General features: G+C 42.7%; 3 protein-coding genes across 5 annotated transcripts; 1 reads left to right on the forward strand and 2 right to left on the reverse strand.

Annotated features, from left to right (window-relative positions):
- Positions 1–355: 355 nt before the first annotated feature.
- Positions 356–1131, reverse strand: LOC100828623 (water stress-inducible protein Rab21). Its single transcript, XM_003576121.4, has 2 exons — positions 915–1131; positions 356–803 (listed from the first exon to the last, which is right to left on the reverse strand). The coding sequence occupies exons 1-2, from the start codon at positions 1026–1028 to the stop codon at positions 555–557; spliced, it is 363 nt and encodes a 120-aa protein (XP_003576169.2). The 5' UTR covers positions 1029–1131; the 3' UTR covers positions 356–554.
- Positions 1132–2037: 906 nt separating this feature from the next.
- LOC100839141 (water stress-inducible protein Rab21) lies at positions 2038–2891 on the reverse strand. Its single transcript, XM_010239530.3, has 2 exons — positions 2600–2891; positions 2038–2487 (listed from the first exon to the last, which is right to left on the reverse strand). Exons 1-2 carry the CDS (start codon positions 2783–2785, stop codon positions 2242–2244), a joined length of 432 nt encoding a protein of 143 aa, XP_010237832.1. The 5' UTR covers positions 2786–2891; the 3' UTR covers positions 2038–2241.
- Positions 2892–4711: 1820 nt separating this feature from the next.
- LOC100838227 (probable ubiquitin-like-specific protease 2A) lies at positions 4712–13195 on the forward strand. Of its 3 annotated transcripts, XM_010239532.3 has the most exons (8): positions 4712–4972; positions 6790–6976; positions 7068–7235; positions 7315–7449; positions 12080–12161; positions 12241–12366; positions 12450–12517; positions 12594–13195. In XM_010239532.3, exons 1-8 carry the CDS (start codon positions 4915–4917, stop codon positions 12619–12621), a joined length of 852 nt encoding a protein of 283 aa, XP_010237834.1. In that variant the 5' UTR covers positions 4712–4914; the 3' UTR covers positions 12622–13195. The 3 variants fall into 3 exon arrangements, with proteins under 3 accessions (XP_010237834.1, XP_024310573.1, XP_010237837.1); XM_024454805.1 differs by lacking the exon at positions 7068–7235 and having other exon boundaries at positions 4713–4972; positions 6790–7007; positions 7286–7449; XM_010239535.3 differs by lacking the exon at positions 7068–7235 and having other exon boundaries at positions 4715–4972.
- The last annotated feature ends 605 nt before the right edge of the window (positions 13196–13800 follow it).

Below are 13800 nucleotides of genomic sequence, written 5' to 3' on the forward strand. Positions count from 1 at the left end.
CAGGTTCTCCCTTCATGTAGCTCCTTTTGCTCAGTCAAACCTATTCCACTCTTCTTAGTTGTTCCTGTAAAGTGTAAGTAGTGCAGGTTAGATTATGCCATCATTTGTTTAATGCAGCAGGTGCAATGATTTGAATGCCATAATCAACACAATAGTGTAGGTAGTGTAAAGTAGTGTAGATCAGTAGCAGCAGCACCAGCAGCAGCAGTATAGAACGAATAAAAAGGAAAACCAACCTGAGTGTTTTGAGTAACTCACTACTTGTGATCATGAAGCTTCAATCATTGCTCCCTTTGAAGGTCTCTTTCTCTTTTTTGTCTCGTGAATAACTGTCCCTGACTGTGAATCATCTCCAATGATTTAAAGTTTGGAATAATGTCTCAAGTGTTTATCCATGTGACTGATCATTTCAGGATGTTCAATTGGCATATCAGAATGTGACACATATCCGCACGCGAACACCACAAACACGCACCCACTTCGTCGCGCTACGTGCGACGGCTTATTTAGCTAGCCCATTATACATCTGAGCTTTCAGGATATACATACATAGCTCAGTGCTGCCCGGGAAGCTTCTCCTTGATCTTCTCCATCACGCCCTTCTTCTCGCCGGTGGTGGCCTCCGCCCCGTCCGTTCCAGCAGTGCCAGTGCCAGTGCCGGTGGCTCCAGTAGTGTGCCCTGCTTGCTGCCCGACGCCTGCCATCTGCTGCTCATCGGCCTGCTTGTTGCCACCGGGGAGCTTCTCCTTGATCTTCTCCTTCATCCCCTTCTTCCTCCTCCCGCCCACGCCGTCGTCCTCAGACTATCCCACAATTCCCCAAAAGAAACACCAGTTCAGTTTACTTATTTAGTGTATATACAGAGCTAACTGAGACATTCTGTCATATTTTGTGCCGCCACGCTTATATATTACCGAACTGGAGCTGGAGCCGCCGGAGCGACGAAGCACGCCGTCGGTCTTGTGGTCGTCCTTAATCTTTGATGGCATTCTCAATGATGTTATAATATTATTCGGTTGCTTTTTCATTATTTTCCGGAAAACATATTTCTGGACACGGTACAGGTTTTGTTCTTTTGGCAGTGGCTAAGATGTAAATAAGATTCTTGTGACGATTATTTAGGAAAAGTAATTTCATTTGAGGAGTCATATTGTTCTTACTTTATTAGCAGCATGTATTTATTTACTACTATAAGTACAAAAGTACTTTATAGGCTGCCACACAATCTTGTTTGTAGGGCTGTGTAGATCTCCCGGCCCCTGACAGCACCGGCAACGCAGAAGTTGGCGGACGATTCAGATTCAGACAGCCCATTTTTGGTACTACTGGTCCTGTGCACGCAGCAGCATATATAGCTCAGTTTCTACAGACTCGGTCCATTAACGTGGAGGGCCTCGTCTTGTCTTGGTAAAATAACAGGCCGGCCCACTCTTCTGTCCACCTCTAATTCCTTGGGGCCGTCTTCGCTCCGCGCGGGGCACTAAGATTTTAGCTAAAAAAAAGAACTTCCTATTAATGGTTTGGCTCTCACTTTTTTTTTGCTCTGGAACCGACCTGCAGATGTAACAGGCAAATTAAAGCATCACTTTCTTGAGCTAAATTTTCATATATCGTTAATGATTGCCTCATGTTCTGTCATATTGCACAACTTGTGGAAGTATTTATGTTGTTGTTGTTCAATTTTAGCAGTATATTAGTTGCATAATTAGTTGCTGGTGTGAGATATTCAGAGCTTTCGTTCGTCTCGTCGTCTTAGAAGATTTGCGAGAAGGACTAGGGCAAGAATTACCCTACATGACACCATGAAGTTCAGAAGTAAAAGTACTAGTCAATTTTCCTTTGAGATAAGTAGTCGATCCATTAATCTCTGCTATGCGCATGCAACAATTTATGGAGTAAGTTCGTATCGTATAAAAAGATGATGGGCAAGATATGAAATGAAAGCTCTTCGCTCAAAAAAAGAAAAAGAAAAAGAAAATGTAAGCTCGCATTCGATACTCTGCATAGTAAAATAAAGTAATCCCGCTAGCTCATCACTTGACAAACACACACATATATTTAGATTCACAAAACATACATACACACCACACCGCAAAGGTATTGCTCAAGGAAAAAGCAGAACCCTCGCACATATCCACACACGAACAGCAGAGAACACGCACCCACTTAGTCGCGCTACGTGCGACGGCTTATTTAGCTAGCCCATTATACATATGAGCTTTCAGGATATACATACATAGCTCAGTGCTGCCCGGGAAGCTTCTCCTTGATCTTCTCCATCACGCCCTTCTTCTCGCCGGTGGTGGCCTCCGCCCCGTGCGTTCCAGCAGTGCCAGTGCCGCCGGTGACTCCAGTAGTGTGCCCTGCTTGCTGCCCGACGCCTGCCGTCTGCTGCTCATCAGCCTGCTTGTTGCCCCCGGGGAGCTTCTCCTTGATCTTCTCCTTCATCCCCTTCTTCCTCCTCCCGCCCACGCCGTCGTCCTCAGACTATCCCACAATTCCCCAAAAGAAACACCAGTTCAGTTCACTTATTTAGTATATACAGAGCTAACTGAGACATTCTGTCATATTCTGTGCCGCGACGCTTATATATACGTACCGAGCTGGAGCTGGAGCTGCCGGAGCGACGGAGCACGCCGTCGGTCTTGTGGTCGTCCTTCATTGGCTGGAACTGCCCGCCGGTGCCCACGCCTCCGTGCGTTCCCATGCCGGCGCCGGCGACGCCGCCTGCGCTGTGCTCGTCGACCTTGTTGGTTGCGCCGTGTAGCTGCCCCTGGTGCTCCATTTCTTACCTAGAGTACTTACGAAAGTCGAGATTTCTGAATTCTGGCTTATGACACTGCTGATCGAGGTGGTTTTGCAACGAGTTAACTGCGATGCAGAGAAGCGCGGGCTGGACGGCTATTTATACTGCTCGATGGATCGATGCAATGCTAGTGTGTGGTGTTCGAATTCGAGATGCATACTTGCAAGTGTGGGGTGTACGTGTACATGCAAGGATGGGTCGTTAATAATGGAGTTGGTGCCACGCCGGCGGTAAGCCCGGGCCGGAATGAGACGTGTGCATGCTAAGGCCGCGTCGGTCACGCCAAGTACGGGCTTCGGGCTCTCTAGAAGGGCATGACTCGATTAACTAAAGGCGATGCTGGTTCTTTAAGATAGAACTGCTGCCTTTACAAAGTGGACGTGTACATACATGCGTATTCTAAATTTTTTACTTTAACCCTCTGTTACATATTCTGCCGGCTAAACAAAACATATTGTATTTTTTCCAGCATATGAATGGATATACACTCCTTCGATTCATAAAAAATGTCGCCCACTTTGTACTAAATTAGTACAAATTTTGTACCAAACGGTTGACATTCTGTATGGATCGGAGTCTCGGAGATAGTAGTTGTTGTGGTGTATTATTATCAGTTGCGAAGGCAGGGACCAGGCCAGCCCTGGCCCTGCCTCACCCCCTGTCCCCATGATTTGGAAATTTCTACTTAAGTCCCTACATAATCTTTGCATTTCATGATATAAGCTTCATATTTTTATGCTTTAGCCCCCTAATAAATCATCCCTTTTATTCTGACCCTTCCTATATTTTTTTCTGCCTCCGCCCTTGATTATTATTGATTTATTAGTTAGTAGTCAAATTATAGATTTTAAAATATGTGGACGTCCACAATAAAAGGGTGGAAAGAGTAGCAAAATGTGTTGTGTATATTAATTAGGGATGATGTGCGTTGCTAACCTTATAATAAATATAGTGCTATTTATTGATAATTTGTCTAATCTTCTATATTCTTTTTTTAATATTGGTTTTGTTTTTAGGGAAAAATGTAGTGAACTGTCATGGTGAGGAATAGGTGATAAACAAGACTAGCATGTATGGGCACCGTTTGGATATCTCGGATACCTGTAATCGCCTGATGCGCAGATCTCGAAGTTGTGGCTCCCACCGGCCTCGCTTCTCCATCAATGTTGCCAGCTATGCCTTTTTTCTTCGAGTTCTTCCAAAATTGGAGGAATTTAAAACAAAAAACATTTTTGAAGGGTGAGAAAATTGAAAGTTTGAGAAAAGTAGAGAAAAATGTAAATTGAAAAAGTATTAGAAAACTAAAACCTAAAGGTGAGGAAACCAAAAGTTAAGAAATTTAAAAGTTGCAGAAAGCCAAAACATGGGAAAGTAAAATAACTAAGGATGCAAGAAAAATGACAAAACAGAAAAGAAAAGTCTTCGAGAATCCCGAATGAGATGTTGAAATCGTGTGCCAAAATCCTTCTTTCTGGAGCTCCGGTAATTTCTCTTTGACCAATCTAAGAAAAAAAAAATCTTTTTGAATAAAAAGTACACAAACGAGCGCCTCACCTATAGGTGGCCACAAGGCGGGCCCGCATTTAAAATCCCGCGAGCATGAAGGCCCGGCCCGACACAGGCCTAGCCCGGCACGTGACTAAACGGGCCGTGACCTGGCACAGCCCAACCCATTTAGCATTTTTTTTCTTTTTTTTGAGCGAATTTTCTTTTCTATACATTTTTTTTGTAAACTTTTTCTATACATTTCTCTTTGTATTAACCTCACGGCGGGCGAAATAGGCCAGGTCAGCCCCGCCAAGGTACTGGGCTATGTTGGGCCTGCCTTCCGTCTTAATAGGCTGACATTGGACATCCCGTTTATATGCAGGCCTGGGGGCCGGAGCCAGACGCCCCCCCTCTCTCTAGAAATGGAAGCGCCTGTCAAAAAGTGAAAAAAAAGAAATGGAAGTGAAAGGGGAGGAGGCGAGGAGCAGCCAATGAGCCAAACATGGCCTTCCGCCACCACCTGCCAAATCGAGGCCCAAATTTGAGCCGGACCCCGCCCGAATCCGTGGAAATAAACCCTAGGAATCGCTCGCCACTGGAGAGAGCTCGACGGCGTCGCCATGCCGCCCCGCCGCAGAAAGACCAATGAACTCATCGATCTCGAAGGCGAGGATGATGGTGAGCGCGCCCAATTTTTTTCCCTTTTTCCCCTTCCCACACTCTCTCTCCGCGTTCGATTTTAGGCTCGTTGTTGTGATTGCTGTGATTTTCTGCGATATGCTTAATTTTTCAAAAACCTTGATACGCGAATTCTCCCAGTCTAGGTCTTTCCCTGTCATCTTGCAGTGATGTCTACATTTTCTTTGTTTATAGGACTAGGTCTGTACTATTAGCATCTGCCTCTAAATCAAGGCCCTAATATGCTGTTTAGAGGGCTACATTTTGGCTCTAATCAAGGCCCTATCAATTGCATATGTATGAATATGTTCTGTTAATAGGTCCAGGACAACATTGAATTACTCCAGTGGTGTATGTGCTGGACTAGTGGTCATGTTGATATGGCGGTTTGCTTCCATGAACTGCTTGCACAGGGAAAAATTTAGTGCATACAGCCTTATGTTGTTCTCCACTGCAAAGTTAGGATTATATTTTGTATGCATAAATGTGTTAGTTTTATCTTGCGAAGGGCTTTGTGCTAATTAACATTGTTCACCGAGGTGCTCGACATGCTGCCGACTACCGCCTAATGACTACCGTCTAGGTTGATGGAAGGGCGTCACACAATTTCCTAGCACACAGGTGCCATTCAGGTGGACTAGGTGGCCGCTATTTAGAACACTCCATTTAAACCGTGTAGTAAACATGAAGTTTAAGGGAGTTGCCATAATTTCTTATCTCTTTGGTACTTCCAAGGTTTTTATTATGATGTTGAATACAAAGGTTGTTAGCTTAGAGAGGCTGCTTACATGTGTTTGCACATTCTAGTACAGTGGCTTATTGTTAATTTATCAGCACATATGTTTTGCTAACAGGGACAATCATTTCTTCATGTTATGGGTTAGATTTGTGTCTATTGTGCCCATCTATAGAATTTGTATCCAAATGCATTGCACTATCAAGTTATAGGATGTTTCCCTGGCTCATATATTAGAAGTTGGATCAGATTATTGGTTTGAAGTTTGCTGTACTCGAAATATGTGTTCTAACTTGGCAAACTGTTCGTCTTGAGAAAGCAGAGCCTATCACTACACATTATTTTATGAACTGTTCATCTTCTGTTATTGTTTGTAGATTATTACATAATTACTCTAGCTCTTGCTAAGTAGATTAATTTCTAGTACTTGTTTATTTATTCCCAATCTGTTCTCTGCACGGGGGGTGGGGGTGGAGGGAAGAGACGGAGAGGTCATCTTGCAGGCAGCTGGCAGCCTCTTCTCTCCCCTGGCACAGTGGGGAGTGGCAACGTGATTGAAATGGACTGCTTCCTCTCTTCATCCAGGGTTTTTTTAACCATTTCTTCAAGTTGGGGTTAAGATCGTCTTTGGGCACAGATGTTAATGGGCCTCTGTATGGTCTATATCCCCAAAAGTATCTCAAATTATACTCATGTATCCCCACAATTTATGTCATTAAGTTTTAAACCAGAAAAAGGGATACTTGGGGATATGGCTCTTCTGAGCTGTATAGGTGTAACAGAGATTAATCGTGCTAGGTTACTTGTCATGTGTCTTATTTGAACTTAACACAACAATAAATGGGATTTTTGCAAGAAGTATCCTAAACCGAGTGATAAAAATAATTGGAGAGAAAAACTTCAGATGCAAGCAGTTTCCACATGGTGGATCTACTTATTGTGGCATAGCTATGCTGAAAGTTACAGGAATTATAGCTACACCTTTAGTGCGACTAACAAACAGTTCTGTATCTGGAGATTCATGTTTAATAGATTATGTGTAGGTATCTTGAATTTGATGTTATTTCTATTTTCAATGTAGGGTGCAAGAGCAAGCGTTCTCGAACAAGTAGAAGGCCTGTAGTGAAGATATCTGAGAGCTCCAATAATTCATTGCCTTCATTTTATGACAACCTCCCCCTGCATAGAAGCTCAAAACATATTGTGACTAGCAGGGAGGAGAAGAAGAAAGACAAGTTGGATACCCATATTTTTGAATTATACATGGAGTATGTGCTTCCTTCACCTTTATTTCCCTTGGTTAGTTGATCTCCTTGCAGAATTCAATATTCATATTTGCTGCTATAACCTTGTGCATAGGGATCTTTGGACGCGCATAGATGAAGACAAGAAGAGTGTTTACACATATTTTGATTCATTATGGTTTAATAATTATATCCAAGGGGTAAATAAATCAAATATCCTTAAATGGATAAAGGCTAAGAAATTATTTTCAAGACGAATTGCTTTTGTCCCTATTGTTTGTTGGTAGGTTCTCATTACTACCTTATGCGTTAACTTATTTGATCGCCAAACAGATGTCACGTTTCCACTTTCCTGGCAACAGGGGACACTGGAGCCTCCTTGTATTGTGCCACTTTGACAATACAGACTGCTCAGATACTAAAAAAGGACCACGCATGTTGGTGCTGGATTCACTTAATACAGCAGGACCGACGAGGGTGCAGTCATCCATCAGAAGGTGTGGTCTCATTATCCCTTTCTTTCTAAACATCTAAATAATTACAATAACAATCTGTATGTCTTGTGAACCTTAAATCAAAGTTCAATAATTACTCTACTGAAGATAACGAGAAGGTATGGTTGCGGAGGGATTGGGTAGACTGTACGCAAAATTTGACAAAGAGAATATTTGGGAGAAATAAGCTTGATTCTTCTTTCTTGATTAATTATGAAATACATAGCACCCTTGTATAGTGGATGCGTAGCACCCTTTTATAGTGCATCCAAGGCTTAGAGGCAACCTCTAAGCATTACAACTCGCTGCCAAACCCAATACCTAAGAAGTGCCTACAATGAAGAGGCAACATACACAAATTTTAAATATTACTCCCTCCGGTCCATAATAAGTGTCTCAGATTTTGTACAAAGTTAATACAAATTTGTACTAAGTCTGAGACTCTTATTATGGACCGGATGGAGTATTTCTTATGGCGGTTGCTAGCATGATAGTTGGCCCATTTAAGCACATTCACCCGACAGTTTACATAGACAGCAAACTCCAAGTGAACTTCACTTTGCATAATCAAGTTTGAAGCGACAAGCCAAAAACAACTCCCAGCAACACATTCTAGGCACACCATACATGGACAACTCACCTTCTAGCTACCCTACTATTTCCTAGCTTGTCCCATATGTCCACTGCTGGACAAGCAGCTTGTCCTCAAGCTGCAAGGTGGTGGCAAAGTCTGAGATTCTCCATAGTCCCCACATAGATGTGATATTGTTTTTTGAGGGCAAGAGATGTGATATTCTGATTCTGTCTCCATGTTCTGCTTGATCTCTTGCCTAACTCCCTCACGTACAACCTGTCTAGCCCTATGTATCTTTGTTTCATGGATACATAAACCGAACAGCTCTTGTCTTATCTCCTAGAATCATGTGGAAAATTGGGATTTAACTACAAGTGGCATCAAATATTTAGAATATCCATTCATATCTCTCTGAATTTCCGTTGGCAGTTGGATTCTTTCCGTGCCTCTATGCTTGATGTTCTATCAGTCTTGTTCTTCTCATAGATGCCATGCAAACCAACCGAAGCTATTTTCTGCTTTGTAGAAAGAGCGGTAGTGGGATCCCACACATGTCTCATCTTATTCCGATCTCAGGCATGTAGAACAGCTCTGGTACTATTTTTTCGAATTTGAAAGATAACTTCTATATATCGCATGTACCACTCTCCCTCCCTGTCTGCACACGTACGTAGAACCAGAACTGTTTGAGTCAATCTCCATGCATGCATGTAACAGCTCAGTTTCGTGGTAATCTCCAATGCTCCGCACGTGCATGGCATGCAGGCTTTATCCACCCAGCCTCAACATTGCCAGTGTGGAGTACTCTGCTGCCGTATCTATGCGTTATACTAGCAGGCATGCAGGCTTTATTTTCCATTGTGACCATTTATAATTGTGCTTTCCACCTCAATGTTACTTTTAAGATCCGACTTACTTTTAAATTCACCATTTTTTCTTCATATTCTACTTTTCAGAACATGTGGAATAATTTTTCCATTTATTCAACATTCTTGTACGGAGTGCCACTCTGGAATATTTAAAGAAACAATTGGCATGACTGGTCCTTGGTTGATTGAGTGCACAGTATTCATCATTTTCTGATATTTTAGCATGTGTTAAACTACAATGAACACAAAGCCATAATAGAAAAATATGGATCAGGGTGGTACCTTTGACAGGTTTTTAAGGGCATCAAGAAATGGAAATACACTCTCAGCCTTTTTGTGGTTTGACACAGAAAAGTTCAGAAAAAGAGAAAGAAATACCACTGAAGGAAGTTTTGATGGATGTAGTGGTGGCTGACAAGCTCCAGCACCTCCTCCTCTTCGTCCTTCTACTGTTTGGAAAAAATAACATCAGCTCTAATAATCTGAAATGAAACATGATTTCCCCTAACTATCTAGATCCCATGGCAGAGCAAAGCTTGGTACAGTATCTGATACTTGTACTATTCATGCTGGGTAGCCAGGAAATAGTGAAAGCTAAAGGGAGAGACTAATTCTCAGCTACCTGAAATATTTTTTGGGTCTCAGTCAGTTTTTTGTTTTGTTGATAACCAGACACTCCCTGAGCTATTGAGCTGAAAACGAAGCTAACACAAGAAAGCACAAGCATCAGCCCCCTACTATTGATATCACCCTCTCTTGTATAAACAAACTGAGCATCCAACAGTGTACAACCCTTCTTAGAAAAATTTAAAACGAAACTGAAACTTAAATTCGAACTGAAACTTAATCCTAAAAATCAAATAAGAAAAGAGAAACTTAAATTCAAACTGAACCTGAACCCTCCTAGTTAATTTCAAGTATTTAACACTTCGAACTAAAACTGAAACTTATAGCTGAACCTAGGAGACACACAAAGCTAATTTAGTGGCAGCACCTGAAGGACCAAGGATAGAAATTAATGAATCAATCAAATATATGGAGCTGAATTTAAATGGGATTTTTTTTGGCATATGGACACCAACTTCATGGGTCATGTAATACCCAGCAAAGACTACAGTTGAGCAATACCTTCAGCTACACCTATATCTGTAGCAGGACTGGATCTAGTTGTCTCCTGATAGCAACTACTATGAAGACATGCTAATACTAAAAGCTAAAAGTCAAATATCTCAGTCTATAATTTCAAATCTAGAATGTAGCAAATTCTAATAAGATTATTTTTAGATAATGTAAAGATCAATTTTCGAAATAAAGTATTGATCAATAATTCATCACTGAACCTAGGAGACTTCCCCCTACAACATGTACATCAGCATCTTTATTTGTCCCTATGCTAATACAACACGATGGACATATCAAATTCTTGTCCTCCACAGTTTTTCTAATTGCACAGCTTCAGAAGTGGGTATATATTTATCACTACTGCAGCTTGCCGTGATAAATTAAATTGCATGGTCAACCAAGTGAGAGGAATCGTAGTTATCCAAAACCAAGTAGCAGATCGAACTCCATTTCAGTTACATGTGAGCATCTACCAAGAAACAAAGCAAGAACTAACCGTAATCAACGGTAGAAACCAAACATTAACCACTCAGTCAAAAAAACAGCATGACGATGAGAGCTACAGAAGAGAAAGTTTTGAATTGAAGTGTAGAATATTGCAAAGAAACATCAATGCCCGAAGAAGAGAGGAAGAGAACGTGCTGTAGCTCACCGGAACTCCACCAGGTCTCCTTGCTTCACTTGTTTGGTCTCCTCGCTTCACTTGTTTTCCGAGCTCTACAAATCGACAAGACAGAACAACTGAGAAGGAAGAATGCCATTAGCAGGATGACGGAGGAGAAACTGTAGAAATTTTCAGTACCACCAATGTCGGAAGAGAGGAGAGCAGGGAAGAGGAGAGCAGCGGAGAGGAGACTGATCTGCAGAGCTCATATCTGGCCTTTTTTTAGCCGCGGAAGGAATTTAAACACCGGAAGTGGGGAAAGTGGGGCGGTTCCAGTCTACGGGTCTGACCATAGCTGACCAAGGTCGTGCACACGCACGAACTTGCAACCGCCCGTTCCACGCTCGACGCATGTTGCCAGAACCGCCCTCACACGGGACCAGCGCCTCGCCTGAATCGCCATCGCATGGCCGCCGCCGTGCCGAAGCAGAGGAAGCCGCCGCCGTGCCGAAGGAGAGGAAGCCGCCGCCATGCTGGAGGACAGACGCGCGCGTGGTGACCGCCCCTCCATCTTCCCGCTTCATCCCTCCACAAGTGCAGCGGCGGAGGCTCTGAATTCACCAACATGGGATCCTACCGAGCAGCGGCTGTGGAAGAGGTGGCGCGGGGGGCTGACGGAGGACTCCAGCGGCGGAGGAGGAAGGGCGTTGGATCCGGGGGAGCAGCGGCTGTGGGAGGAAGCGGCGCGGGGAGGAGGCGGCCGGGCGGACGCCGGCGGCGGAGGAGGAAGGGAGAGGGAGATGAGAGGAGGCAGTAGCGTGGACGAAGAGGAGCGTGCGGGATCGTTTTTTTGTTTGTTCGCTGTTGTGCGCGGGGGAGGAACAATCTGGGATGTCGATAGAGACTGATCGGACGGCTCACATCGTGTGGACGGTGAACCATGGGTGAACTGTGTGTTTATAGTATAGTAGATATAGAGATATAGTGGAGGCATAACCCTTTGGCCTTACCTAATATAATACCAACTGTCAATATATTAGACTCCTTTACTCATTTACTTCCTGATAGTCTAATCCTACCATCTCCTAATTTTACTCTGATTCTTGTGTTTGAAGACTTGGCCTCTCCCTGTTCCATATGCCCACAACAGTATGATGATACATATGCATGTTTTGCTATAGTATGTTTATGTGAACGGTCATTCGTTTGCTCAAGTCATGTGGTTCAAATATTAAAAACAAGATGCTTTTCTCTTGCTTTACATGAGCATATTCTGCAGTATTGATGTGATAGTCTAATCCCACCTATTGCTACTGCTTTTCCATTGTAAGCTACTCCTTTTATACCAAGATATGTTGTGTGGACTGATTTTAGTATACATTTCTATACTTGTGATATCACATAGCTATTTTGTTATGCCTAAAATATAGTGAATCGTTTAGCTTTTGTTTGGTGGTGCACCAGATTCATTCTTGATATTTATAAAACTGAAGAGCGGGAAGAAAGCAAAGACTTCATAGACCGAATACGTCTTGAGTTTCCTAAGGTATGGTGTTTAATACCTCTAAGCGTACTCTTACCCAGTTCATAATTGCTTCTAAAATCTTGACTTCTGATACTCGCAGGTGCCACAGCAAAATGGGGAGGAATGTGGTATTTATGTTCTTTACTTTATCTACTGTTTTCTTCAAAACCGGAAATTGGCAGAAGTTATTGAAAACAAAGGATTGGAAGAAGATTTCAGCCAGCTGGTGTGTCAGTGTCATGCATTTCCTTGTTTGCACCACTTCCCTTGGCAAATGGTTTTGCTAATTTGTTTGATCTCTATGAATAGTTTGATGATGGCTCGTTTGATCCCGAAGAACTAGAAAACTTCCGCAATGATGTGCATTTATTCCAAGCGTATGTTTCTCCTATTGCCCTTCTTTCCTGTGTTTTAATTTAGTGGTCTTACTGTAATTTTGTTATTCTTCTGCAGGAATAGGAGTACCAAAACTGAAGAGTAGGGTGAATTGTAACATTGCGCCGAATATATGTAGTTAATTAGCAGGAGCAAGTCGGTGGTGGCGAATTCGGAGGAAGCTTGAATGTGTTTTAGAAGCATTTGGTTTATGCGGCCGAGAGGAAGTTGATTATTCTGTTCAGCCAGGGAGCTTCAGTGATAGTTCTTTTAGACAACTGAAGAATCATCCTCCTGTCCTCCGCATCTTGCTATGCACACAGTTAGCACCTAATCGTGCATACCATGTGTAGATGTTTCGTTCCGAGTGAAGACATTGTTGCATCTAGCTATTTGAATGTTAGGTAGTTATGTAATGGTTCGATCTGCTGCCTGGGATCATTCTGACATTTGCTAGCAGGTGTTATTTTTCTCGAGCGTGATAGCAGGCCGGTGTTTTACAATTTGTATTGATGCTCCTTTTTTTAGGCTAGCACAAATACTCTGCGGGAATTGAATTAGCCTTCAATTATTAGGCTTGGCGAGCTAAAACCTCCTGGCTGATCATGTCAATTGTTGCTGCTACTTGTATTGTATCCGAACTCCCAATATTCTAGTGTGTTGAGTAATCAGGGAACCAAGTTGCTGGCATCATGTTCTGCAGCTGTTGCATGCCAAGCAGTCTGTAACACACCATTGTCAGTCTTCACACGACGCTTGATACAATGCGGGTAAACCTCTGCTTAAGTACTCACCAAATAGGAAGAACCTGGCCGGATGCGTCAAGATCAACTTGCTGGGCAAGGATAAGTATTTGGTAGAGCTCTGCTAGGCAATCTAGCCAGCGAAAGCTAGAAAAGGAGCGTAAACCGAATTGGCTCTCCTGCGTGGGCAAGCATCCCAGCGTAAACGTACGAACGTGCACGAATTACCACAAACTCCACGTTGGGCTAGCAAAGCAAACAGATTATGGCATCTTCGAGGTTAAACCTCATTTGTCCTCCCGTTTATTTCATTTGAGGGTTTTTTAGACAAATAGGGATGAACAAAATATCATATATCTGATTTTTAGTCAGAGATATGTCGATTATTCAGTTATCACTCTGAGATTTGCAACGAACGAGAGAAAAGTGGGTATGGTGCATAGATAAAGATATTAGTCCGACGGTTTCTGATACGCCGATTGAGATTTAAGCATTTTTCCTAATTCCTTATATAACTCATTAATTTTTTTTCTATTTATTTT

The sequence above is a fragment of the Brachypodium distachyon genome, chromosome 4 (assembly GCF_000005505.3).
Source record: "Brachypodium distachyon strain Bd21 chromosome 4, Brachypodium_distachyon_v3.0, whole genome shotgun sequence".
Taxonomy (NCBI): domain Eukaryota; kingdom Viridiplantae; phylum Streptophyta; class Magnoliopsida; order Poales; family Poaceae; genus Brachypodium; species Brachypodium distachyon.